Genomic DNA, 26,850 nt, shown 5'->3' with positions numbered 1-26,850 from the left:
ATTTCTATGCACATACCCTCTCTAAAATGCACTCCAGTTGTTTGTGGGTTTTCTTTCCCCCAAAGGGGGAAAAGAAAGACAAAATATGGTACATCAAATCCAAAAATTCTTTCTGTAAGTTTTTGGAAAGTACTGCCTCACATGAGAGCATTAGAAGATGCTGTGGTTCTCATTAATAAAGCAGCCAGATGGGCTAGCATTAAAACAGGTTGAAACTTTGAAATCCTTCCTGAAAGAAAAAAAATCACATAGAGAACGTATGGGTTCTCAAGTTTCCAAATGGTCCTTATTTCTTCTCGTGACTTTATTCCCAAGTTTGTTTTTTTAAAAGTTGTTGCTGCTAGCATATGACTAGTGTCCTAATCTGAGCAATGTTAAGGAAAATGACACACGCCATCAAAGGCCAATCAGGACAGACAGGCCTGCGCCTAAAACATCAAGGCTCATATATTCTGAGAGCTTTTATCGGACACCTTCTCTAAGTCCAAATGCTTGTGGGGAATTTACAAAAGCATATTGCATAACCTGTATCCCTCAAAGCTTATGTTTGGTGCTACCTTCAATATCCAGGTAGTGCATTTTTCATTAGCAATAGTCAGAATGGCGTTTAGGAATTCAATCAGTGGTGAGCCAAACCAGGTTTGTTTATGCGAGGATTCTAGGGGCGGTTCTCCCAGGTGGTTGAAACAGGTTCTAGATGGGAATTCCTGTTTAGGCAGTGATGGGGCGCTTCAGCCATATGGTTGTCAGCAGAGATTTTCAACAAGAGGTCATCAGTCTGTGTTCTATCTGAGAGGGCAAAGGGGAGGAATCTGGCAGGCAACAGCCATCCGTGGACCAAGCAGCCACAGCTGGAAATGGAGCAGGGCCTCAAGCCCGAGCCCAGCTGATTAGATGCTGATTAGCTGAGCTACTTACATTCCCTCTAAGAGCAGGCTTGGGCTCAACCCCTGGGGTAGGGCTGAGCTGCAGGTGGGCCTCCGTGGCCTCAGCCCAGGGTCGAGCCTGAATTCAGGGAAAGACGCCAGGCAGATGGCCAAGCACACCCACATCCAAGTCCTCATGGCTCCCAGCCCTGTTTTTGTTTGTTTGTTTGTTTGTTTGTTTCCACAACTTCATCCCTTTTTGCAAGCTGTTTTGTTTATTTTGGGTTTTTTTTGGCTGTGTTGGATCTTCGTTGCTGCCCGCGGGCTCTCTCTAGTTGCAGCGAGCGGGGGCCACTCCCAGCTGCGGTGTGTGGGCTTTTCACTGTGGCGGCCTCTCCCATTGCAGAACACAGGCTCTAAGCATGTGGGCCTCAGCAGTTGTGGCTTGTGGTCTCTAGAGCACAGGCTCAGTAGCTGTGGCACACGGGCCCAGCTGCTCCGCGGCACGTGGGATCCTCCCGGACCAGGGCTCGAACCCGTGTCACCCGCATTGGCAGGAGGACTCTCAACCACTGCACCACCAGGGAAGCCCTGCAAGCTGTTTTTGTTACCTGAATTTCCCAAACCCAAACTCCTCGGGCTGCTCATCCTTCAGGATCCAGTTCAAAAAGCATCTCCTCTGGGCTTCCCTGGTGGCGCTGTGGTTGAGAATCTGCCTGCTAAGGCAGGGGACACGGGTTCGAGCCCTGGTCTGGGAGGATCCCACATGCTGCGGAGCAACTGGGCCCGTGAGCCACAACTACTGAGCCTGCGCATCTGGAGCCTGTGCTCCACAACAAGAGAGGCTGCGACAGTGAGGGGCCCGCGCACCGCGATGAAGAGTGGCCCCCGCTTGCCACAACTAGAGAAAGCCCTCGCACAGAAACGAAGACCAGACACAGCAAAAGTAAATAAATTAATAAACTCCTACCCCCAACATCTTCTTGGGAAAGAAAAAAAAAAAAAAAAAAGCATCTCCTCTGTGAAGCCCTTCCTGACTCCTGACACTTAGTACACCTTGTCTCGTCCTGTTTTTCTTTACACGTCTCTCTCCCTGACCAGCCTTCGAACTTCTTGCCAAATGAGCTTTGGCATCTCCTGAGCCTAGCATAGCATCAGCATAACGTAAGATCTGAACACATATTTGATGATACATAAATGAATGAGTCACTGAATGATTCAGTTCACTAAATGGAATGAGCAGGTGTTTATTAAATGAAAATTGATCAATCAAGAAACAAGTTAATGAATAAAGTAATTGTTAACAACTCCATATATTGACAAGGGACACAAAGTGATAACAGTAGCTAACATTTATGTACTGCTGACTGTCCTGGGCTCCTGTACTTAGTCCATCACATAGATTATCTTATTTTATCTTCACAACAACTCAAGATGTAAGTGCTGTTATGACACCCATTTTATGGACGAGAAAAATGGAAGCATCATGCTAGAGTCTTTACAAAGTCAGTCTGATCTGAAAACTGTTTACTTTACTCAGCAAAGGGGTCACTCACTTCTCAGGCCTTTCACTTGCCACAGGGGATGTAGCGACTGTTGGGGGTGGAAGAAGATGTCATCAGGCTCTCCTTGTCTCTCTACCTCCCTCTTTCTCCCCTCCCCGTGTCTTGCGTTAACAAGAAGAGTGTGTCCCATGCAATTCTATTGCTGGGTCCCTCCTGATGGGCGAGGCTGTACTGGAATAGGCTACATGTGGTCCCTTTGAATTCTTGACCTTGCTATCATCAAGGTGTAGGTGTGACAGAAGATGATGTGAAATGATAATACATTTCCCTAATCATCTGATACCTGTGTAGCTACCTTCTTCTGAGGACCCCAGGAAGTACTTTACCTATATCATTCTCCTCGGTCCTCACTCCAACCCTTTGAGGGAGGTGTCCTTATCCCCCAACACACAGGTGAGGCACCTGAGAGTCCCAGAGGTTTAGCAACTTGCCTAATGTCCCAGAAGCTGGTCGCAGAGCCAGGATTTGAACCAAGGCCCATCTGCCTCCAAGTGATGCAATTTAATAACTATCTACAAAGCCCCTCCTTTTGGACGTGCTCATCAATATGCAGTATGTTGTCACTAAAACCCTTTGGTGTCGGGGATACGGTCGTAGTCACCTTCTCTGGTGATTGGTCAGGGTCTCCTTTAACGTGTAACTGTGGTGGCAGCTTTTTGGCCTGCTTATTAGAAAAAGTCACAAAGGTGCCATTCATCAGTGTAAAGTCAGCGACAGAAGCCGTGTACGACGGTGGGTAAGATGAACAGCATCTTCAGTTGGGAAATCCAGAATCCTTCCCGACTTCCGCTGTTGTCTCCTCTTCTGCTCTTTAGCAACTCACATGCTCATAGTTTATATGCAGCCATTTTTGTTGACCTGTTCATGATGGATGGTGAGAGCCTGTTATGAAACGAGGCACCAGCAGGAGAGAGCCCAGAGCCCACACCCACACTGTTTGCTTTGTGAAATTCCAGACTGTTTAATCTGCTCTACCTCATCCTAAGAACTCCAGGTTCCACTTTTCTTAATGACTTTCCCCTCCTTAAATACCTACACAGTTATTTTTAAGGAAGGAAAAAAAGAATAGATGAATCATTTGCAGGAAACGGAGGGGAGAGATGTGTGGTTGGAACGGCAGATGGGCGAGCGTGTGGGCATGTAGCTGTCTCTGTTGTTCCTTCCACCACACTCTGGAAATGAGTCCTTTGGAAGTAAGTGTACATTCATTTTAGGGTAAGGGCTGTGCCCGCTTTCAGGTACTAACATGTAATTCCACATCCGCTCAGATTCCTCTGAGACGTAGAAACTCCAGGGAAAGTGGGAAACTCAGGCTAGGCTCAGATTGGACTGTTTATCCTCTCTTTGAAGTTTTGACATTAAACCTTCTAAAGATAAGGTGATAAACTCCTTTCAATTAGTGGCAACAGAGTTTCTCCTGCTGTCTTCTTTCTCCTGCCGGATATGAAGTCAGTACATGAATATTCTTTCTGTGCCACAGTGCAAGCTCCCTAACCTCATAAGGGATTGGAGCTTGAAGCAGGAAGCAGGAAACACAAATTGTTCTTGGTGGGGCTTTTGATGGTGGGGGGCGCGTGGAAAGGACATAAAGACAGTACGATGTTGGGGACAAGTGCCCATGTATTGGTCCCCAAAGTGAGCTTCTTGCTGTTTGTATGCAGATGACAACAACTATGGTCTTTTCACTTGGATAACTAAAAATAAGTTTCTAGAGTCCCGAAAATCCAAGAGAACATACATTTTTGAAAAGCTGACTTTTTTTCAGAAGGCTTCATGTAGGCCCTCCTGTTACTTCTATGTAAATTTCCAAATGTTATCTGGATGGCATACTAGGATAAGTAATTGTGGTTATTTTATTTTTAGATTATGAAACTCATTCCATCAACAGACTCTCTTCCACTGATTTTTTTTCCCCCACTTCCATCACCACCATCTGCCCTCCCTCCCCTAGACCCACAGCACACGACCCTGTTGTGAGCACACGAATGAATGTGCAGAGAGGTAAAAGCTTGTGATTTTTAGTGCAGTAGAGTTTTGGTAAAATATGTGTCTAGAAGTTGACATATGTTTCTTAACACAAATATACCACTTGGAACCAAAGAATTGTGGTTAAGAGCATTTTTTTATTAATGAACACTCTTTCAGGATCCACTTTAATAATAAAAGTCATCTGATGAAGAATGAGTAAACTCAGTCCAGAAATCAATCTGAATAATCATAAAAAATATTTCAGCCATCATAAATCTTGTTAATAATAGAATTTCCACCCTCATTATGATGTGATGACACATTTATCTGAAAGTCATTCATACTAACCTTCACAAAAGCACTAATTCTTGGATCCTAAAAGCTTTAAAATGATTCTTCATAATTTATAAACATGACCATACTGGACTCATTTTTGTGCCTCTCGGGATGCCCCAGATTCACATGACCCCCAGCCTCTGCCTCGTCCTGAATGGAGAGCCTCCTGGGGGCGGGGTTCTGGTGGAACCACATCTCATCTGCCGTAACAGGAGCCTCAGTGGTTCCTGGCCCAGGTCTGACTAGACAAGACTCATGTACCTTATGGATGGCTGCTGCCCTCCCACGTCTTCCAGGCAGCTTGCTAAGATGTGGAATCTGGCTTCCCTAATGGCTCCCTGAAGTGGCTGAAAAACAGCCCAGATGTTGCAGGGGACTTAAACTTTGAATCAAGGGACTAGAGGCCAAGAAGATAAACCCTTCTTCCTTCCTCCACCCCCACCCCTACCTGATGGATTGCTTCAAGGTAACTTGCAGGATGAGCAACTGGCCCATAATTCCTCGTGACTTTATGGCCAGTTCCTTAACACGCACGCCTGGTATCTGCATTCCTTTCTCTCCTGCCTCATCTCTCTTTCTCTCTCACTTTTGCAGCCCTGGGATTGCCGAATCCAACATAGCCTTAGCGAGTAATCTTTGCTGCAGGTTTTATTCTCTAGGAAATTTAGTTAAGACAATGATAAAAAAAAAAAATCACACATTATATCTTCAATCTGGCCTCCTGCCAACAGTCTATTGTCTTCTTAATAAGAAGAATGAATGGAGATCTAAAGTTTGTGTTAAGGGTAACTAGTACTGCTCCAGTGAAGTGTTTCTGGGTTGAGAATATGGTCTCTAAATCGCATCTAACTTTCCTGTAAGTGGGTTTCCTCTCACCACAGTATGATTGGATACTAGCAATTCTTTTCTCAGATTGGTTGCTTCTGCCCAGCCTGGTTGGTGATAAACCAGAAAACCAGAACAACAGATAGCAGCTTCTCCTACATACAGCCTGGTATTTACAAACCTACTTCCTGATCTCCATCGTATCACCTTTGATGCTATCCTCTGTCTTCTTTGTGTCTTTACCCTCTATTTCACTCTCAGCAAATTCCTGATATGTAGGTGTGATAAAGCCGGTTCAAAGTAATACTCAAAATCCTTTTGATTCATTATATTCAGTTTAGGGTAAAGTATGTATCTTTTAATCAATAGCTAGAGAATATCTGCCACCAAGAGCAACATGATATTTGGAGATTGTAAACAAGACACTTTAAACCATACCCAGACTGAGAAAGAGAAAAGGACTTTTTCACTTCTCTATTTAATGGACTAGATAGGATCTTCTTATTGAGAGGCGGGTGGGGGGGGTGGGGGATGGGGTGAGGATAAAGGGGCTTAGATATTTGGTACTATCGAAAGGCAGAGACTGTGAATGCTGGAAGACAATATTAAGGCTGTTATTTTAATGAATTAAAATTCCTCAGAAGGTTTGCATAGATAATAATGTCTGAGGCTGAGTTTAAGACACTCTTCTGGGATTAAAACGAAACAAACAAAAACCAGAGCTGTTGGACCCTGAGCAAGCCTGAGGACTGGAAACAGTTTTCATTATAAGATGACATTTAGAATGAGTTGAAAAGGAAAAGTCAAGCACCAGTGAGTTATATATCAAAGTGTGCTCAGGGATTAAGTGCCTCCACATTTTTTTTTTCTATTTGAAACTAATGATTGAGTTATGGTATTTAAATTCAGTGGCTACCATCAACTTAATATTATGGTTGAAAAATAAGGTATACAAATAAAATAGGATTTTAATTTACTTATTTACCAATCAAAACAATGGGACAGAATATGAGTAGATAGTTCATAGGAAAGGAAATTCAAACAGGCTTTAAACATATGCAAAGATGCTTGACCTGACTCTTAATAAGAGAAATGGAAGTTAAAGTCACCATGAGATATCAAGATTCATCTATCAGATTGGCAAAAGGTTTGAGAGCACACTGTGTCAGCTAAGGTATGAAAAAAATACATGAGTGGCAGTAATGCAAACTAGTACAATCTCTGAAAGGGGTGTTTGGGTGATATGAAGCAAAATTATAAACTTGCATACTCTGACCCAGCAATTCCACATTTAAGAATTTATCTCGGGGCTTCCCTGGTGGCGCAGTGGTTAAGAATCCACCTGCCAGTGCAGGGGACACGGGTTCGAGCCCTGGTCCGGGAATATCCCACATGCCGTGGAGCAACTAAGCCCGTGTGCCACAACTACTGAGCCTGCACTCTAGAGCCCGCGTGCCACAACTACTGAGCCTGAGTGCCACAACTACTGAAGCCCGCACGCCTAGAGCCCGTGCTCAACAAGAGAAGCCACCGCTCGCCGCAACTAGAGAAAAGCCCTCGCGCAGCAACAAAGACCCAACGCAGCCAAAAGAAAAATAAATAAAATAAAATAAATAAATTAAAAAAAAAGAATTTATCTCACAAACATATACGAAGTAGATAAATGTATAAAAGCATATTCACTGCAGTTATTGCTTGCAGTAGCAGAAAAGATTATGAAGAACCACCATGCCCATGGATAGGAAGATTGCATAAATAAACTATGCTATCTATGCTCATGTAACAGAATACTATGTGGCCATTAAAGAGAATGAAGAAGCTCTTATGTTTTCTTTCTTTTTTTTTTTTAATTGGGGTATAGTTGCTTTACAATGTTGTGTTACTTTCTGCTGTACAATGAAGTGAATCAGCTATAGGTATACGTATATCCCCTCCCTCATGGACCTCCCTCCCCTCCCCTGCATCCCACCCATCTCCTTCACCACAGAGCACCCAGCTGAGCTCCCTGCACTATACTGCAGGTTCCCACTAGCTATCTGTTTTACACATGGTACTGTATATATGTCAATCCCAATCTCCCAATTCATCCCATTCCCCTTTGCCCCCAGCTCCGGGTCCACATGTCCATTCTCTACATCTGCATCTCTATTCCTGCCCTGCAGATAGGTTCATCTGTACCATTTTTCTAGGTCCCACATATATGTGTTAATATATTTGTTTTTCTCTTTCCGACTTACTTTACTCTTTATGACAGACACTAGGTCCATCCATGTTTCTGCAAAAGGACCCAATTTCGTTCCTTTTTATGGCTAATATTCCATTGTATATCTCTACCACATCTTCTTTATCCACTCCTCTCTTGGTGGACATTTAGGTTGCTTCCATGACCTGGCTATTGTGAATAGAGCTGTAATGAATATTGGGGTGCATGTGTCTTTTTGAATTATGTTTTTCTCAGGGTATATGCCCAGTAGTGGGATTGCTGGGTCATATGGTAGTTCTATTTTTAGTTTTTTAAGGAACCTCCATACTGTTCTCCATAGTAGCTGTATCAATTTACAAAGCCCATCTCCAAAATGTGCTCAGTGAAAAACCAAATTGCACTCCTGTATGTTTAGTCTGCTACTGTTGTGTAACATTGGTAATAACGTCAGTAATAGTAAATGTATACGTTTGTATATGCATAGACTCTCTCTTTGGGAGGATGTACCAGACCAGTTAATAATAGTTGCCTCTAGGGAAAGGAACTAGGTATCTAGGAGAGACTTACTTTTACTCTCTACCACTTCTTTCCTTTTCCATGCACAAGTATCATCTATCCAAATATAACTCAGTAATGTTTTATTTTTTATTTTTATTATTATTATTTTTTGCGGTACACGGGCCTCTCACTGTTGTGGCCTCTCTCGTTGCGGAGCACAGGCTCTGGACGCGCAGGCTCACCGGCCATGGCTCATGGGCCCAGCCGCTCCGCAGCATGTGGGATCTTCCCGGACCGGGGTACAAACCCGTGTCCCCTGCATCGGCAGGCGGACTCTCAACCACTGCACCACCAGGGTAGCCCAATAATGTTTTATTTTTTAAGAGAAGAAAAAATTGTACAATATATGTAGACATTTGAAAAGGAGCTTTCATCTAATTCATGAGAAAACTGTATTCTGTAGTTTCAAGTCAACTGGAAGCAGCATACGCATTATTTTTTTCATTAATTAAAAAAAAAAAGACTTTTCTAGAGCAATTTTCGGTTTAGGGCAAAATTGAGCAGGGTACAACCTCCTCCATTACAAACATCCCCCACCAGAGTGGAACATTTGTTATAAGTGAGGAACCTATGCTGAGACATCATTATCACCCAAAGTCTACAATCTACATAAGGGCTCACTCTTGGTGTGGGACATACTATGAATTTTAACAAATATATACTGACACGTATCCACCATTATAATATTGTTTCACCACCCTAAATATCCTCTGTACTCCACCAATTCATCCCTCTCTCCCTCCAACCCTCAACAGTCACTGATCTTTTTCCTGTCTCTATAGTTTTGTCTTTCCAAGAGTGTCATATAGTTGGAATCATACAGTGTGTAGCCTTTTCAGATTTGCTCCTTTCACTTAGCAATATGCTTTTCAGCTCCTTCCATGTCTTTTCCTGGCTTGATAACTCATTTCTTTTTAGTGCTGAATAATACTCCACTGTCTGGATGTACCACAGTTTATTTATCCCATTCACCTTCTGAAGGACATCTTGTTGCTTCCAAGTTTTAGCAGTTATGAATAAAGCTGCTATAAACATCTGCATGCAGGTTTTTTTTTTGTGGACATGCTTTCAACTTCTTTGTGTAAATACCAAGGAGTATGATTGCCGGATCCTATGATAAGAGTATGTTTAGTTTTGTAAGAAGTTGCCAAACTGTCTTCCAAAGTGGCTGTACCATTTTGCATTCCCACAAGCAAAGAATAAGAGCTCCTGTTTCTCCACAACCTCGCCCGCCTCTGGTGGTGTCAGTGTTTCAGATTTTGGCCATTCTGATAGGTGTGCAGTGGTATCTCATTATTGTTTTAATTTGCATTTCCCTGATTACTTGCCATCTGTATATCTTTGGTGAAGTGTCCATTAAGGTCTTTGGCCCTTTTAAAAATCAGATTGTTCATTTTCTTACTGTTGAGTTTTAAGAGGTTTTTTTTTCCATATGTTGGGTAACAGTTTTTGTCTGATGTGTCTTTTGCAAACATTTTCTCCCAGTCTGTGTCTTGCACATTTTTTTGAAAAGAAGTGAATAAGTCACCTTTAAAGATCTAACCAGAAATTAGAACTATCAAATGGTCACATTAGTTTATGAGTAAATGGATAAATCTTTATTAATTCCCTTTGTAACCAATTCTTTGCTGTCAGCACAGCCATGTTTCTAGCTGTTTTCCTTGAGCTCTTTGAAGTAAAAGAATCTAACGTGTAATGGACAAGTAAATGCAAATGCAGACTGGGATGTTGTGATATTTAAACTGCCCTTAAAATAGGAACGAATTTGTGTAAGGATTAAAAAGGGTTATTCTTCTGTAATTTGTAATCTCCCAATTACTTTGTGATGAATTTTGCCAGTAAGTCTTCCAAGAAATGCATGTTAAGAGAGAACAAATGAATCAGAATAATTTACTGTACCAGAGCAAATATTTCCATTTGAGAGAACTAATCACTTATTCCTTAAGTAACTCCTTAGAAAGTACTGTATATTATCTTCTCCTCATGTGTTCCTGACATGTACCCTTATTATATCACTCTATAATCATTTAGCTTTCATATATAAAACAAAGAACTGTGGAGTTCCTCATTGTAAGTCTAAATCGTCCCATCCTGGGTTGGCAGGACTCTGTCCGTCACCTAACACCACCATCCTTTTTGATCTTGAACTTTGATACTGTTCTACCTGCACACTGAATGCTACTTCGGCAACATTCTCTCTTAGGTCATGGTCCCACCTGTTAGCTTCTTGAGGCGAGTGTCCCCATGTGATTTATCTTTTTATTCCTCAGAAGATGTTGCCCCAACTCAGCAGATATATTGAGCATGGATTTTTTTAAAGGTAGAAGACAGTCATTTTGACAAAATGGAAAGCATTTTCAGTCTGTACTGCATTCTGTGACAGATACCGGTGATACCCTTCCAAAAAGAGGAGAGAATTCTGCTATGGTTCTGGGCGGTGAAATGGCGATCTAGTTGTCAGAGAGGCCGCGGCAGCAGGTGGAAAAGGCACGGCCAGGTGTCCCTTGCTACCAGGCCAGGGTCTAGGACCCCCAAAACAAGAACACTTGAAAGCATTATGCCCAACTCTTCACTTAAATGACCGTGTCTAGCTCCTTTACAGACAGGGGACAACCCCCACCCCCATTTCAGCAACAGGAGTAACAGGAGGAACATCCCTTACACTTTTGTTTCTAATGAAAAGAAAAACAATGGGGAGACAAGCTTTTTTTTTTTTTACAAAATTTCACTTTACGGAACAGTGTTTTTAACCACACATGTTGCGATGGCATTTACGTCCTAAAGGCCGCGGGTGATTGTATTAGAAATGCCACTTCCGGGCTTTCCTGGTGGCGCACTGGTAGAGAGTCTGCCTGCCGATGCAGGGGACACAGGTGCGTGCCCCAGTTTGGGAAGATCCCACATGCCGCGGAGCGGCTGGGCCCGTGAGCCATGGCCACCGAGCCTGCGCGTCCGGAGCCTGTGCTCCGCAACGGGAGAGGCCACAACGGTGAGAGGCCCACGTACCACAAATAAAAAAGAAAAGAAAAGAAAAAAAAGAAATGCCACTTCCTGGGTAGTTGAGCAATTAGAGCTTCTGCAGGAACTTAACTGTTTCTGATGCTTTTACTCAACTTTCAATTATCTGCAGGTCTGAAATTTTCATAATAAGAAGTTAGAGGCGAAAGGCAGTTTGTCTCCTGGAGAGAAATGTCACCAATGGCATTTAGAATAACATTTCCCCCTCTTTCCTGGCTTACAAGCATCTCTCAGTACCTCCCTGTGTGAGGTAAGTTAAGGATTTTGTCATCTTCTATTAATAGGGAGGGATTCTGAGTCACAGAAAGGCTAAGTGATTTTTCTAGCCCCAGAAATAAGAGGAATAAAATGAAGCAAGATGATTAGTACATTATTTTAGGAATAGGACTATTATGGTGGAGAGCATCATTTTCTTGAACAACTGCAATTGCTTCTTAACTGGTTTTCCTGCCCCCAGTCTCTCTCTCCCCTCCAGTCTACTCACCTGCTTTGTTACCAGAACCATATTCGGAAATCATGCCACACCCCTGTATAAAAATCTGTGATGACTTCTCACTGCCTAAAGAAAAATTCCAAACTCCTTAGCAGGACGTCCAAAGCCCAGGTCCATCTGGCTTTAAACTACCTTTCCTCTTTCTTTGCCACTCTGTGCCATTTATAACTGCTCAACTGCTCTCTGGTTCTCACGCACGTCCGTCCATGCCTCCAAACCTTCGCTCACGCCATCTGGCTCTCTTACCCAGAAGGCCTTTCTTCTTCTATCCTTCTGGGACCATGGAGAGGGGGGAATCTGCTTACCCACGGGGATCTGACTCGAATATTGTCTTCTCTGGGACACTTACCAACACCCAGGGTCAATGGACCCATTTCCTCCTCTTGTTCCCGTTGTACATTTTTTCTATTGCAATTACTATATTTAATTTCTTACATTCTAGGAACCTGGGCATGTGTCTAACCTCTCCAATCAGACTTCTTTTTTGTGACAGCAGGGTCTGACTCTTACTGATTTCCATATGCTCCAGCAATCACTTCAGATCTAGACACACAACAGTGTTCGACGCAAGCCTTGATGCTGTTGTCAAGAGAAACCCTCTTTTAGGCAAAACCACAGGCAGATCTGGGTACCGTTTCAGCCCCCTGAAAGAAATCAGAGCTCGTGCCAGTTCAAGAGTTGAGTTGACAAGGACAAGCAGATTAGTTATGTCTGAGGTTGCATTTTTCTGTAACGAAGTTCTGATATTTGTGGATAAAGTGTACTATTTGATTCATCTTTCCAGGTAACCTACAAGAAAATTTCTATACTTTGTGGACCAGAGCTGGTGGGTGAGGAACCTGGCTGTCCAGGCTATTAGGAACTTCTCAAAGTGTGGTCCATCTGTAAGAGCCACTATTGGCTGCTGGACTAAAAGGCAATTGCCTGGGTCCCTCTCTAGACCTCAATCAGGGTCCCTGAGTGGGAGTCTGGAGTGTGGGCCACAGGCAAGTACCTCCAGCTGTTTCTAAACATTTATTTTGAGACCCACTGGTCTGGCTGGAAACCTCTCCCTAGGCAAGCGGAATGAGTGTTGTGAATCCTTCTAAGGCAGAGGTTCTCAGCCCAGGTTGCGTATTGGAATTCCCTGGGGAACTTTTGAAACATATCGATGTCTCGGACCCAGATATCATTTAAATCAGACTTACTGGAGCTGGGATTTGAGCATCCGTATTTTTCAAATGCTTTGCTTCTGAGCCAAGGTGGATGTTGGATAAATGTCAGATTCTTTGGATAAAAATCAGAGGCTTCTAGTGGTTAGAGACCCCAGATTTAGGTCACACGCTTCACTGCACCCCACCTCACTCTCACTATAAAAGTAAATCTCATACCAAATTTAACTAGATACACACACACAAAAATGTTTCAGCAAGTACGTACAGTCATCCAAACTGAGTCCTTCTCTCCACCTCAGTATTTTGATGAACAGCACCTTGCATGAGAGGCCCATGCTGAAGGAAAGGCAGCAACATTCCAAAATAAAACCCAGCAGGGGGGGTAGTCTCACAGGGCAGGGGGCAGGGTCCTAGGTGAAGTGGAGGGTCACAGGCTCCAGTGCTGGAGGCTGCATGGTTACCTATGCAGGTGGTCTGGCTGCCCTCTTACATCTTGGTCATACAAGATCCACGGGTCCTGTCACACCTCCCCTAACAAGACACATCGCAAGCGCCACCAATTTCAGCAACAGATATAACTTTTTAACACCTTTTATGCAAATTAAAAAAAAAACCTCACAGGTCACTGAGTCTAAGGTATTGGTTCATATTAGAGAATGTCACAGCTAATTCTCCATCTTTAAAGCATTAGAGTACTACAGTAGCTATACTGAACTACTTAAAGTAAATTACCATACAGACACTATAACAAAAGGGCAGAGAAATCCCCATTATAAAGGCTTTTTCCCTGGGAAACTGGTTAGGCGAGAGGGATGGATTGGGGGAGGGGGCGGGGCATGACCTGGCAAGGGTTTAGACTTTTGGTAAAGAATCTAAAACTTCTGATGGCTCCAGAAAAACCTGAAATTTGTCAGACATTTAATAAAAATAACCTTGGAATCATGCATGTGCAAAAAATTACTATAGAAACTGAGCTAAGCAGGTGGCCCGTTTACTTAAGGCTAGGTATGCTTCTACCATGTGGCCTTTAGCAGAGCACTCTTGCTAGGCAAGACGTCAGAGGAAGGAAGGAACTTTCCAGAGGAGATTTCTTAGTTGCAGGAGGCCTTAAAAGCTTGAGTATATCAATGCGTGCTCCCATCAGCGACAACAAACCCAGATCACTGAGGATGGTTACATCGCTTGGGCCAGTAGCCTTCCAATTCACCTCCTGCAGACTGTGCAAGCTATTGCACAGTGCAAGGAAGGGCTGTGAGCCAGCAGTGATGGAGGGGGAGAGTGCCTGCTGCTTCAGCAAGTCAGTCCTAGACTGCTGGGAAGTCCCTCCAAGACAACCAATGTCCCCAAGGTCCCCAATCTATCCAGATCTCTCAGCACACTGAGATCCGGGCTGCTTACATCAGCAGCTAAGAGGGGTGGTAAAGCAATTGACTCTGTTCTTTAGCATTTTTCTTTCAGAATTTTGCACTGATTTTTTTTCTATTCCTAAGAACAAAACTGGCACTGTAGTGTTTTTCATTATATAATCCCTTTTCAGCAAGGTCAGTAAACATTTATCAAGATCTGTGTGTGTGTGTGTGTGTGTGTGTGTGTGTGTGTGTGCGGGGTGTGTGTGTTAATAATAAAAACAGGTAACTGCCAATGAATTAGTATTGTTTCAGAACTGTTCCTACCCCTTTACAAATGTAACTCATTTATCACAATAGTCCTGTGATATACTATCCCCACTTTACAGATAAGGAAACTGAGGTATATGGCGATTATGCAATTTCCTTCAGAGTCACACTCTAGAAAGGTTTAGAATCCAGATTGGTCTGACTCTAGAACTCCCAGGCTTGACCAGCAAGATAAAACTGAACAAATAATGTAGATGCTGCTATTTAATAATAGGTTGCATGAAGTCACTCTTATCAGGTAGGGAGCTGCGGGTACTAAAGAGGTTTTGAAGGAACTGAGATATTTAGATTCCAGTGTAATTACCTGATATTTGAGCCCAGCCCTTCCCACTATAAAATTGTGGTAATAGTATACCTGCTATGCAAAATTATCACTGTAATTAGACTGAACACGTGCAAAGCTTGGTGTTGAATAAATTGTAGCTTTCTGTTGTTATTTTCATGGTATATCCAAATATAGCTTTTGTAATTAACCCACCAAATGCCCTAAAGCAGTACTGCTTAGACTGGGGTTTGGAAGCTCCTGGGGTTCCACAAATATATTCCTGAGGAATCTGTGAGTTCTTAAGTTTGATAAACGGAGCGAAAGCATTCCTTGCATTGTGGACACACAGTCATTTCTACTGATTGCTGAGGCAAAAATAGGCTGGCGGGAAATAATTCCTACTTAGAAAAATAATTAGTTCTCTTACACAACAGCTACCTGTGCTGCTCACACCTGCATAAATAAAGGAACACAAGATGAGGAGAAATGTCACCCGAGGAAACATGGCCCATACAAGGAGGCACGGGGCAAATCAACTGCATGTAGATGCAGCATGGCCAATGCCCAGGATGCTGCACACATGAGGCCCCATGACACGACCAGGGCAGGTTCCTGAAAGATGAATACATAGAGTCCCTCACCTTCCCTGAAGGAAATGTAAGCCTAATTTCCCACCAAGGATCCTCACTGGGGCTTTGGAAATAGTACAATGGGAAGCAAGGTGCTGTCATTCCTTTTCCAAAACAAAAAGCAAACCAGAAAAATCTAACAGTAAGTGAACTTGGCTATACTGCAGACGCAGAGGTGCCAACCTCCTGATGATTTCTTACACATACATTTACACATGCCTTTACTTTCCTACTTTGTGAAAATAAAAGAGAAGAGGGAAGAATGAAGGAATGTTTTCCCATGGGAAGGAAAAGGATTCAAAAGCATCTGAAAGAAGAAATCAACACTGCTAGCTGTAAGTGAATTTCCTTACTAGAGACTAATGTTCACAGAATATTCTTGATAGAGTCTCTATGGGATCCTGAATGTACACTAATAGGTATTCCATCAGGGGAGGGGAAACAGAAACCCAAGAAAGCTGATGAAGACCTAATTTTAAAAAAACTTCGATTGGGGTCAAGGTCTGAATTTCACAGTAGTTCATATTTTTCTTCAGGTTGTATAATTCCGGCAAGGTGTGAAAGTGCCACCTCTTTTACAGGAAAGCTCTGACCACTCCCTCCATGTGACTGTGGATGTGACTCTGGAACTGCTGCTGTCTAGCTGCCTGTTAGTCCCCGTGTAAGCTTACCTGCCTTTCCTTCCACGGCTGCATTGTTTGGGGACATTGTTACCATTGTTACCCGCCTTCAATAAGCTCCCTGCAGCTGACCCTGGGGCAAGCTGCATGAAGCTGCAACACCAGAAGCAGTTTGATGGCAAACAAGGATCTGCAGTCATGTTATTTTAATTTGCGGCTCACATTTGAAGCTCCCTGTGGTTTTTTCCATGCACAGCGCATCACTGTATATTACCTTGGTTTCCTATTGTCAGTCCTTTGGGCCTCTTGGGTTCCACGGTGCCTACCGGTCTGACATAAGTTGCTGTCTTTTCAAGGCACCTGTCAAGAAAGCACAACAGAGTTTTGTGAACCCCATCTGCCGTTTATTTAAAGTCAGACTACTTAGAACATATTTCTCAAATGCAGTTGAATTGTGTTCTGAGGTTTAGCTGTCCTGAAACTCACCGACTGTCACTTTTTTTTTTAAATTTTTATTGGAATATAGTTGATTTACAATGTTGTGTTAGGTTCAGGTGTACAGCAAAGTGAATCAGTTATACATATACATATATACACTCTTTTTTTTAGATTCTTTTCCCAAATAGATCATTACAGAGTATTGAGTAGAGTTCCCTGCGCTATACAGTAGGTCCTTATTAGTTACCTATTTTATATATAGAAGTGTGTGTGTGTCAATCCCAATCTCCCAATTTATCCCTCCCGCACTTACCCCCTGGTAACCATAAGTTTGTTTTCTACATCTGTTACTCTATTTCTGTTTTGTAAATAAGTTCATTGGTATGCTTTTTTTAAGATTCCACATATAAGTGATATCATATGATATTTGTCTTTCTCTGTCTGACTTCACTCCACTGACTATCACTTTGAGGGCCTCCCTGGGACCTCTAAAAAACCTGAATCCTGGATATGCCACAGAGTCCATTTTAGGGACTTCCCTGGTGACACAGTGGTTAAGAATCCACCTGTCATTGCAGGGGACACGGGTTCGATCCCTGGTACATGCCACATGCCGTGGAGCAACTAAGCCTGTGTGCCACAACTACTGAGCCTTCACTCTAGAGCCGGCGAGCCACAACTACTGAGCCCACGCACCACAACTACTGAAGCCTGTGCACCTAGAGCCCGTGCTCCGCAACAAGAGAAACCACCGCAATGAGAAGCCCATGCACCACAACGAAGAGTAGCCCCCACTCGCTGCAACTAGAGAAAGCCCGCGTGCAGCAAGTAAGACCCAACACAGCCAAAAATAAAAAAACAAATAAAAAAACAAAGACTCCATTTTTAAGTCAGATCTTCCAAAACACACTCTCCCTATTAGGTGAAAATCTGTTTAACTATTTTCACATGATGTGTTAATTAATGTCATTATATTCATAGAGATTACTCCAAGATTAAAGGTCATACTAACCCTTTCAGGTCTCATCAATCTCAAGTGTTCTCAAATGCAGGAAAATTCCTGCAAAGTTGGAATGCTTCTCCAATAACCAAGCAAACATTTATAACTGAAAGATTTTCTTTTAAGGAACTTTCCAGGGGGAAACACCAGGAAGAATTCAAGCACAAGTGCTCATTGCACGCACACACTATCACACAGAGAGACAGTAGGATCTATGAAATTGTTTCTGTGCACTTATGAAAATGGATCAGAGATGACCTGCTGTACTCTCCAACCTTTAAACATATAGCTCTCTACATGTGACTGATACCCTAGGCAGGGAACTGAGGCCTCTGGAAGTAAGGAAGCCTGTGGCTCTTATAGTCACTAGAGCTCTCCTGAGAAAGCTTTTCCTGGGGGCCCCGGCAACAGGGCCAGGATGATGAGATTCAAAGCAGGATCACCAGCAACAGCGAGTCAGTTTTATGCAGAAATGAAGCAATGAGTTTAAAAACCGTTGAATACCTACTTTGTGCCCTTTGTGTGCATCTTGGCTGTCTCTATCCTTGCAGTCCTTTGAGGCAGGTGTAACTATTCCCCATTTTACATACTGCTGAATTCCTTTCCTTGCTTTATTTTCCTCCATAGCACTTTTCCTTTCTAATATACTGTATAATTATTTATTTTGTTCATTGTCTCTTGTTACTAGAATATAAGCTCCAGGAGGGCAGGGTTATTGTCTGTTTTATTCACTGCTGCTTTCCTGGTAGCTAGAGTAAATGAGTGAGTGAGTGAGTGAATGAGCGAATGAATGAATGAATGGAGGCCCGGAGAGGTTAAGTGACTTTCCCCTATCAAAATACTAGTCAGAGACAGAGCTAAGATTTGAACTCAGGCCCATGTGCTACACTGAGACACATCAGTAATGGTAGATGCGAGGATTACCATCTAAGACATACTCTAAGAAAGAAAACTGTATGGGCATTTATTGAATGGTTGACTAATGAAAAGGTGCATACAGTCAAAGAAAACCGCCAGATGTAAAAGGAGCAGGAAGGAAATGAGCCTAACTTTTGATCCTTGACATCTGTGGGGAAGGAGCAACATAATTTGTGAAGCCCGGAAATGCCTGGTGGTCAAAATTCAAAGTGCAGACCTTGAATCCTTCAAATTTCAGCAGCAACAGCAGAGCGTGGTGGGCGCGGTCTCCACAATACCCTGTAATATGGGTATGTGGTCGTCCTTGAGGCTCTGTGAAGAGTCAGGCTTCAAATCCTGACCCCATCGTTGGCTCCTGTGTGACCTCAGGCAAATTCCTTAATCTCTGTAAATGAGGATAATTTGCATGGGTTTTCTGAAGACTGACGGAAATATGCATGTAAACACAGAAATCAAGACCATGCCCACCAGGTGGTAAATACCCACTACATATGACTTCTATTATATCAGCTTAGTGTACAGAGTGTTTAAGAGGGGACCAGTAGGGAGAAGTTAGAAGGGTAGCTGGGTATATTCGGTATTTAACTGTGTTAAAGGATTTTGATCGTGGTCTGTAACAGCACCTGCTTTGCTTGACAGCTAAATTGGCATGGATTTAACTGCTTAGTGCAGTTCTTCAGAGGATTTCTTCTTAGACTAGGGAATTTCAGGCGGGCTGTTAGGCATCAAAGGGCGTCTTTGGGATTGAAAGGACGGGGGCCATTCTGCAGGTTCAGAATTCAGAAAGATAAAAATAATATTAACAGTTAATGACACACCAACAACGTCTTAGGGCATCTCACTTTACCCATTCAGTCATCACAGCGATTCTGTCATTTTCTGTATGCCAGCGTGGAAGACTACGGCTTAAAAGAGTTAGACGATGTAATCAAGGTCGCACATTTAGGAAGGGGTGAGGGCACAATTCAAACCCAGGCCGCCCCACTCCAGAGGCCCTTTCTTTATACCGCACGTTTTAGGACCGAGAGGTCTGAATGCCATTTTATACAGTGTCCTGAGAAGGACTGAGGGTTCAGAAGCACGGGTAAAGCTAAATGTTTCAGGTTTGAGAAGTGTTGCAACCATCCTTCCAAACGGATGCCCAGGCTCAGGTATCAGCACTTTAAAAATAGCTAGGTGGAAAACAATTTCCCTTCTTGCATTTTCTGTTGGAGGTCTTGGGCTGAAAGATTATGCACTTCTCAGTTTCGCTGCAAGGCATCCTCCTTCTCCCCTCCTCGCCTCCAGGTTCCAGTAACAGAAAGGTCTCGGGGTAGGGACATCTGTAACAGGTGGAGGCGGATCGGAGGCGTCAACTCCAGCGCAGGCCTCCTCCAGCTGTAACTGGATGATATCCAGTGAAATATGGGAGCTCTGTTCCAAGGGATGCCCAAAAAAGGCGCCGGGGATAGGAGCGCTGCAACTCCCACCTTCACCGAACACGCTCCTCCAGGGGCGGCCTGACTGTAGCAAAGCTCCAAAATTGGCAACCTGGGCCTCGCAGCCGCCTTTTTTTAGCCTACATTCCCCAAACCAGAGAAGAGGCGGGTGACTAAAAATGCAAATTGGAGCGGGGGCGTCAGCAGGCCGGCCCGTGGGTGTGGGGCGTCTGGCTTGGGGAGACCCCGCGACCTCAGGTGCCCTCGGCGATATCAGCGGTGGACGCAGAGCGCCGCGAGGGCGCTCGGAAAAGCCGCTCCCCGCCGAGCGGCTGCCTCCGCTTCCGCCTCCCCGGCGGCTGCGGCGGCGGCGGCGGCGGGACAATGCGCGCCCTCTTTTCCGCCGTGGGTTAGGGAGGGGCAGCCGGATTAGGGCCCGCGCCTTCCGGCCGCAGGCCCCCATCCTCCACCTCCCCTGCGCGCCGCGCCGGCCGCACACAGGTGGCTTTCCGCTCGGGAGCTGCAGCCCCGGTACTTTTATATAACAACAGAGTTCTGCGCGCCTGGAATGCGTCTACCCGCCGCCGCCGCGGCCCCCGCCCGCCACGCCTCTATCCGGACCCCGCCGCCCGCCCCGCTCCGCTCCGCCGTACCCCGGCCGAGCGCAGCTCGCTGGCGTAGCGAGCACCTCCCCAATTACCTGCTGGCTCTGCAGCGCGGCAGACACTTTCCCCAGGACTCCCAGCTCTCCTCGGGAGCAGGGGCTCCCGGCAGGCACTTCTCCTCGCCCCACACCCACCCCAGGCCTCTCCGGAGCTCGAAGTCCCGCATCGGCCCTGCACCGGTCCTCGGTGTCGCCGGACGCCCCGCGCCCGCTGAACGAGGAGGCGGAGGCGGCGGGTGCTAACGAGGAGCGCAACGCGTAGGAGCGGGCGGTGCTCCGCGAGGGCCCGGCGACTCGCAGGGGAGGGGGTGCCCGGGCAGGGAAGGGGGTGACCCTGTGCGGGAAGTCGGGGGCGGGAAGGAGTCTCCCTTTTGACATGCCTCGGTCTACAGTAACCAATCGCCGAGCCCTCCAGAGCCCCCGCAGCCTGCAGGCCTTGCGGGAGGACCTCCCCAGGCTTTGCGGATGGTGGGGACAGACAGCCGGGCTCCGCGTGCCCTTGGTGCACCTCGCCCAGGCGGCCCTTCCAGGCGGGCTCCTGTGTCGGAAGCTGAGCTAGGTTGCTCAGAAATGATTAACGAGCGCTACCCGCCCCCACCCCACCCAGGGCGCAGTGGGCGGGGGCGGGGGATTTGGATCCCCGTAACAATGGTTCATAACACCCCACGCCCCCGGAGAGGAATAAAAGCATCGGACTGCCCAACGATTTTGTTCCTGCAGTCTCCACTGTTTAAAAAAATTAATTAATTAAAACGCTCTTTTTAAAGAAAAAGCTTGCTTTCTGTTCTCTGGACAACCAAGCATTTGTTTGTTTGCTTGCTTAAAAATGTTTCAACAAAATCCTGGTTTGTTCAAAAGATGTTGGATTAGCATTTAACACCTCATCGGTCACTAAAGCCCGGGCAGTTCACCAGCCCCAACACAGCCTCGGCTAAAAGAACATCAGAGTAAACAGAGCTGGGCTTTTTAAGCTGGCAAACAAATGCCACACACTGCCTAAGGGGGGTGGGGGGTGGGGTTAACGTGAACTCCAGTCCAAATGAGTTTAAAGGGAATAAAAGGGAAAAAGTCAGCACAAGTTTCCCTAAAGCTAGCTTGCGCGCCCAGGCGTCGCGAACAAGGGCTTTTGTGCCTGCTAATTGCACCATTTGTGCGCAAAAGTTCCGAAGCGAAGTGTGAACTCTCAACAGAAGGAAACATGAGACAACTGAAGTGCCCTGGTTTGTGTGCCCTGCTCCTCCTCCACCACCGCCTCCTCTTCTTTCTCCTTCCTCCCGCCGAGCCCGCTGTTGCAGCTTGTTTGCACTGGGGCTTATCCGGAGCGGAAATTCCTTTCCGTTTTTGTGAATGACAAACTCATTAACAATTCATCAACACAACCTGTTCCAGCCGGCCCGTCCCCACGGCAACAGCCCCTTCCGCAGCGCGCTCATTGGCTGGCCTGGAGAATGTATCCATTGAGACGCTCGCTGTTTGTATCCATTGAGGAGCTGCCTCGCTCGGGGGGTGTGCGAGGCTTGAGTCTAAGGGAGAGTGAGCAAATCGAGGCTTCAATAGTCCTAGGAGAAAGACGCCCGGGTGGATTTGAGGTGCAGTCTTGGAGGGAGGGATTAGGAGCCGCTGGGTTTTTTTTTTCTCCCCTCTGAGTAGCACGGAGTCCGAATTAATTGGATTTCATTCACCGGGGAGGAACAAAACTCTCCGGGCAGCTTCATTCAGAGAGATTCATTGACACTAAGAGCGAGCGGCTGCAGCTGGGTGCAGAGGGAACCGCCGGCTTCACTTCTGTCTCGCCTGCCCCAACCGCTAACCGGGTTTGGGAAGGGCGAGGTGGAATTCAACCCCGCTCTGAGAGCGGCGGCTTCGCGCGGCGTGCTCGGCCTATGCCTGCCCCGAGGGGCGTCTGGTAGGTACCCCGCCCTCTTCGGCAGCTCGACCCCCATGATAGATACGCTCAGACCCGTGCCCTTCGCGTCGGAAATGGCGATCAGCAAGACCGTGGCGTGGCTCAACGAGCAGCTGGAGCTGGGCAACGAGCGGCTGCTGCTGATGGACTGCCGGCCCCAGGAGCTGTACGAGTCGTCGCACATCGAGTCAGCCATCAACGTGGCCATCCCGGGGATCATGCTGCGGCGCCTGCAGAAGGGCAACCTGCCGGTACGCGCGCTCTTCACGCGCGGCGAGGACCGGGATCGCTTCACCCGGCGCTGCGGCACCGATACCGTGGTGCTCTACGACGAGAGTAGCAGCGACTGGAACGAGAACACGGGCGGCGAGTCGGTGCTCGGACTGCTGCTCAAGAAGCTCAAGGACGAGGGCTGCCGGGCGTTCTACCTGGAAGGTACGAGCCGGGGGAGCTCCACGCGGGGGCAGGACGGGGGACACCGGGCTGCGAGCTGCAGGCGGGACGCGCGTGCTGGAAGCGCCCCTGCAGCGCTCGGCTGGCGCTTCTGAGCCGCGCTGCTGCGCCAGGGGCAGTCTGCCGGCTCCCGGCTGCGAACCTCTCTAGAGTCCCGCACCCGCGAGCCGGGCCCGCGCGGAATCGACCGGCTTCCGGCCGCAGGCACTAGCCGGTTCTTTCTAACTAGGTCTCCTTCCTACCCGGGATATTCCCCACCATTCCCTGCTTTCTATCGTTTGATTTTGAGTTCAGATTTTGCAGGACGGCAGAGGTCGTTGGGGTGCAGATTGACCCCTTCTAGCCCTTCAAGATATTCGGAAAAGTTGCCATTTTGTGCATTTCCGGATTCGGAAGAATAAAGGTTCCCAGGGGAGGCGGGCCCGTTCGTTCTGTTCCCAAGGGTGCACACTTCAGTGTCTTTCTCTTGTATCTGGCTCTGTGTGCAGGGCGGCTGGAAGGGTTCTGTGGTGTGTTTCTGCGTGAGGCTGCGGCTCTCAAAGCTGTGAAAACTACTACGGGATCTCGGGTTACATGATTGCTTTTCTCGTCCTGGCAGGTGGTTTCAGTAAGTTCCAAGCCGAGTTCGCTCTGCACTGCGAGACCAATCTAGACGGCTCGTGTAGCAGCAGCTCGCCACCGTTGCCAGTGCTGGGGCTCGGGGGCCTGCGGATCAGCTCCGACTCCTCCTCGGACATTGAGTCTGACCTTGACCGAGACCCCAGTAGTGCAACGGACTCGGATGGCAGCCCGCTGTCCAACAGCCAGCCTTCTTTCCCCGTGGAGATCTTGCCCTTCCTCTATTTGGGTTGTGCCAAGGACTCCACCAACCTGGACGTGTTGGAGGAGTTCGGCATCAAGTACATCTTGAACGTCACCCCCAATTTGCCGAATCTCTTTGAGAACGCGGGAGAGTTCAAATACAAGCAGATCCCCATCTCGGATCACTGGAGCCAAAACCTGTCCCAGTTTTTTCCTGAGGCCATTTCTTTCATAGGTGAGACTAATTAACAGTCCTCGCTCAGACTTTTAAATGCAAAATTCCTAACCTTTCCTAGAGTTCAAGCCGTTCATCTTTCTTGCTGCTTCTAATTTGTGGGGCTGCCGGTCTCTGATGTTCCAAGGGCGTTCTTAATTCTGGTTTATCTTCTTGCTAAGAAAAAGTGACTTTTGACAAGGCTGCAGACCACAGGTGTATTTGAAATGCTGTCTGCTGCTTGGCTCTGAACTCAGTCAGTTGAAAGGGAGACCATTTGTAAGTAGACAACAGAATTTTCCCACAATCTTTGGACTAGAGGAGGGCCAGATAATAGTACTCAAGGTAGACAGGAATTCTACCATGACTTTGTAATTTTAAAAGACCTGGGAGTTGTTTGAGAATACGAAGTTAGGCGTTGGAAAGCCCTGTGAATGCTAGATGTTGTAATCCAGCTGAATGTTACTGTGATACCGGTTCACAGTGAGACAGTGAGGGTAACCTGAGCCCAGCAGGAAGGACTGTGGGCTGAAAGCCTGGAGAAGCGAATCTCCAGGCATTGTAATGCATTTCCTATTACAAAGGAACTCATTTTCAGGCCATGTCGACATCCTGTTCCTCCTAATGGGCTGTCCCCTGTGACTTCCCTCTCTCTTTTAAAATGCCTGAATATCTCCATTGTTAGCTGCACAACAGTTGGAGAATAATTTAATAGACCCTTGCAGTCTGCTTGTCTGTATAAAAGGCATTCACGACCATATTGCAGGGTTTCTGGTATTCACATGCTGGGGCAAAGAATGCACACATTAAGGAGTTTTTTTGTTGGCGGGAACTTAATACAAAAGCTCCCTTTTCAGAAAATATCTGAAATATGTAATTGTGCCCAGTGTACATGTTTTATCACATTGATACATTTTCTGCTGCCTGCAGGGCTCAACTGCTGCACACAATTATTTTTAACCTTTTTTATGATTATCATTATTATTCAGTTTTTAGACTGGTTGTTCACAAAGGGTGGTTTTCAGTCTACTGATATTTTGCCTTTCTTTTTTGTGTGTTTACAGATGAAGCCCGGGGCAAAAACTGTGGTGTCTTGGTGCATTGCTTGGCTGGCATCAGCCGCTCAGTCACTGTGACTGTGGCTTATCTCATGCAGAAGCTCAACCTGTCAATGAACGATGCTTATGACATTGTGAAGATGAAGAAATCCAACATCTCCCCCAACTTCAACTTCATGGGCCAGCTGCTGGACTTCGAGAGGACACTGGGACTCAGCAGCCCCTGTGACAACCGGGTCCCAGCACAGCAGCTCTATTTCACCACGCCCTCCAACCAGAATGTCTACCAGGTGGACTCCCTGCAATCCACGTGAAAGGCCCCACACTGGGATGTGTCCGTTCTTCAGCAGTTTCTCTTAGCAGCATCAGCTGGGCTGCTTTCTTTGTATGTGGCCCAGGTGTCAACATGACACCAGCTGTCTGTATTAGACAAGGTTACCACGTGTGGAATTGGTTATTCCAAAGGGAGAGATTTGCTCCATTCTCGTTGGAAGAACAGGACCTGCTGTATAGATACAGGCAGTAGGTTTGCTCCACACCCGTGTGTACAGCCTACCCCTGCAGGGACTGGGATTCGAGAACTTCCAGGTATATAGGGTAGGACCAAATGGTAGGGTAGGAGCATGTGTTCTTTAGGGCCTTGTATGACTGTTTCCTTTTGCATCTGGAACTGACTCTATATTGTCTTCAGTGAAGACTGACTCAATTTTGCATATAGAGGAGCCAAAGAGAGGTTTCAGCTCTGTATTTGTAGTATCAGTTTGCAAAAAAAAAAAAAGAAAATAAATAATCAATCAAATGAATCTGATACTCCATTTGATTATTGTAAATATTTGATCTTAAATCATTTGACAGTGTTTGTTTGAACTGTGTTTGTTTTTCCTTTGATGGGTTTAAAAGAAATCGTCCAAAGGGAGAAAGAGCAGTATGCCACTTCTTAAAACGATTGAAACTTTTGCTCTTTTCTAATCCAAAGGATATATTTGCAGCATGCTCGACTTTACCAATTCTGAATGACGTTTTCATGGACACTTATGATCACAGAGACCTTGTTATGGTGCAGTCTCCAGTGTCTTTCATATATCTTCCTTGTGACCTTTTTTTTTTCTCTTAATGTAGTTTGACTCTGCCTTACTTTTGTAAATATTTTGGCTTGTATTGTCTCAAAGGGGATATCTTGGAAAGACACCAAAATCATGGGCTCACTTTTTTTTTTTAAACTTCAGCTGTGCTAAACAGTATATTACCTCTGTACAAAATTCTTCAGGGAGTGTCACCTCAAATGCAATACTTTGGGTTGGTCTCTTTGCTTTTTAAAAACAATTTGTGCGTAACTGGAAGCGTGTGTGTGAGCGTGGGTACCCATTCAACAGGCGACATGCATATGATTGTGAAGGAGGGAGACAAGTGGCTCCATTATGTTCATGGTGTAAAGTTCTGAGCTGAAATTAATTATAAGAATGTAAAACCTTAAATTATTAATAAATAACTATTTTGGCTATTGAATGTGTATTTTTAAAAAATCTCTCCTTAATTGTACTTACATGTGAAGTGACACATTTTAGGACTTTTTCAGTTGGGGATTGATATTGGCTTGTAAAGTACATGTAGGAATAATGGGGCAAAGTTCTCATCTTTTAAGCTATTTCCAAGAATTTTTCAGGTGCCTCTTTTGCTTCAAATAAAAGTGACAAGGGATTGACTATATCATTCCTATGGATAATACTTTATACGAAGGGAAGAGAGTGATTACATCATTCCAATGGACAATACTTCCTAATAAGTTCTGGCTTACTTAAGAAAA

General features: G+C 45.6%; 2 protein-coding genes across 3 annotated transcripts; one reads left to right on the top strand and one right to left on the bottom strand.

Annotated features, from left to right (window-relative positions):
* Nucleotides 1-2,091: 2,091 nt before the first annotated feature.
* On the bottom strand, nucleotides 2,092-21,036 carry LOC309969399 (uncharacterized protein). Of its 2 annotated transcripts, XR_014326628.1 has the most exons (3): nucleotides 20,651-21,036; nucleotides 16,451-16,536; nucleotides 2,092-3,289 (listed from the first exon to the last, which is right to left on the bottom strand). XR_014326628.1 is itself a non-coding variant. In XM_082851214.1 (2 exons), the coding sequence occupies exons 1-2, from the start codon at nucleotides 20,990-20,992 to the stop codon at nucleotides 16,528-16,530; spliced, it is 351 nt and encodes a 116-aa protein (XP_082707340.1). In that variant the 5' UTR covers nucleotides 20,993-21,036; the 3' UTR covers nucleotides 16,126-16,527. The 2 variants fall into 2 exon arrangements, 1 of the variants encoding a protein (XP_082707340.1); XM_082851214.1 differs by lacking the exon at nucleotides 2,092-3,289 and having other exon boundaries at nucleotides 16,126-16,536.
* A 1,065-nt stretch (nucleotides 21,037-22,101) lies between these two features.
* DUSP6 (dual specificity phosphatase 6) lies at nucleotides 22,102-26,537 on the top strand. The gene is made up of 3 exons (XM_082850517.1): nucleotides 22,102-22,955; nucleotides 23,572-24,009; nucleotides 25,053-26,537. Exons 1-3 carry the CDS (start codon nucleotides 22,556-22,558, stop codon nucleotides 25,358-25,360), a joined length of 1,146 nt encoding a protein of 381 aa, XP_082706643.1. The 5' UTR covers nucleotides 22,102-22,555; the 3' UTR covers nucleotides 25,361-26,537.
* Nucleotides 26,538-26,850: the final 313 nt, after the last annotated feature.

The sequence above is a fragment of the Leucopleurus acutus genome, assembly GCF_964270905.1.
Source record: "Leucopleurus acutus genome assembly, chromosome: 11".
In the NCBI taxonomy this organism is placed as follows: Eukaryota; Metazoa; Chordata; class Mammalia; order Artiodactyla; family Delphinidae; genus Leucopleurus; species Leucopleurus acutus.
Note: the sequence above shows the minus strand (reverse complement) of the source record. Positions and strands in the feature narration are given on the sequence as shown.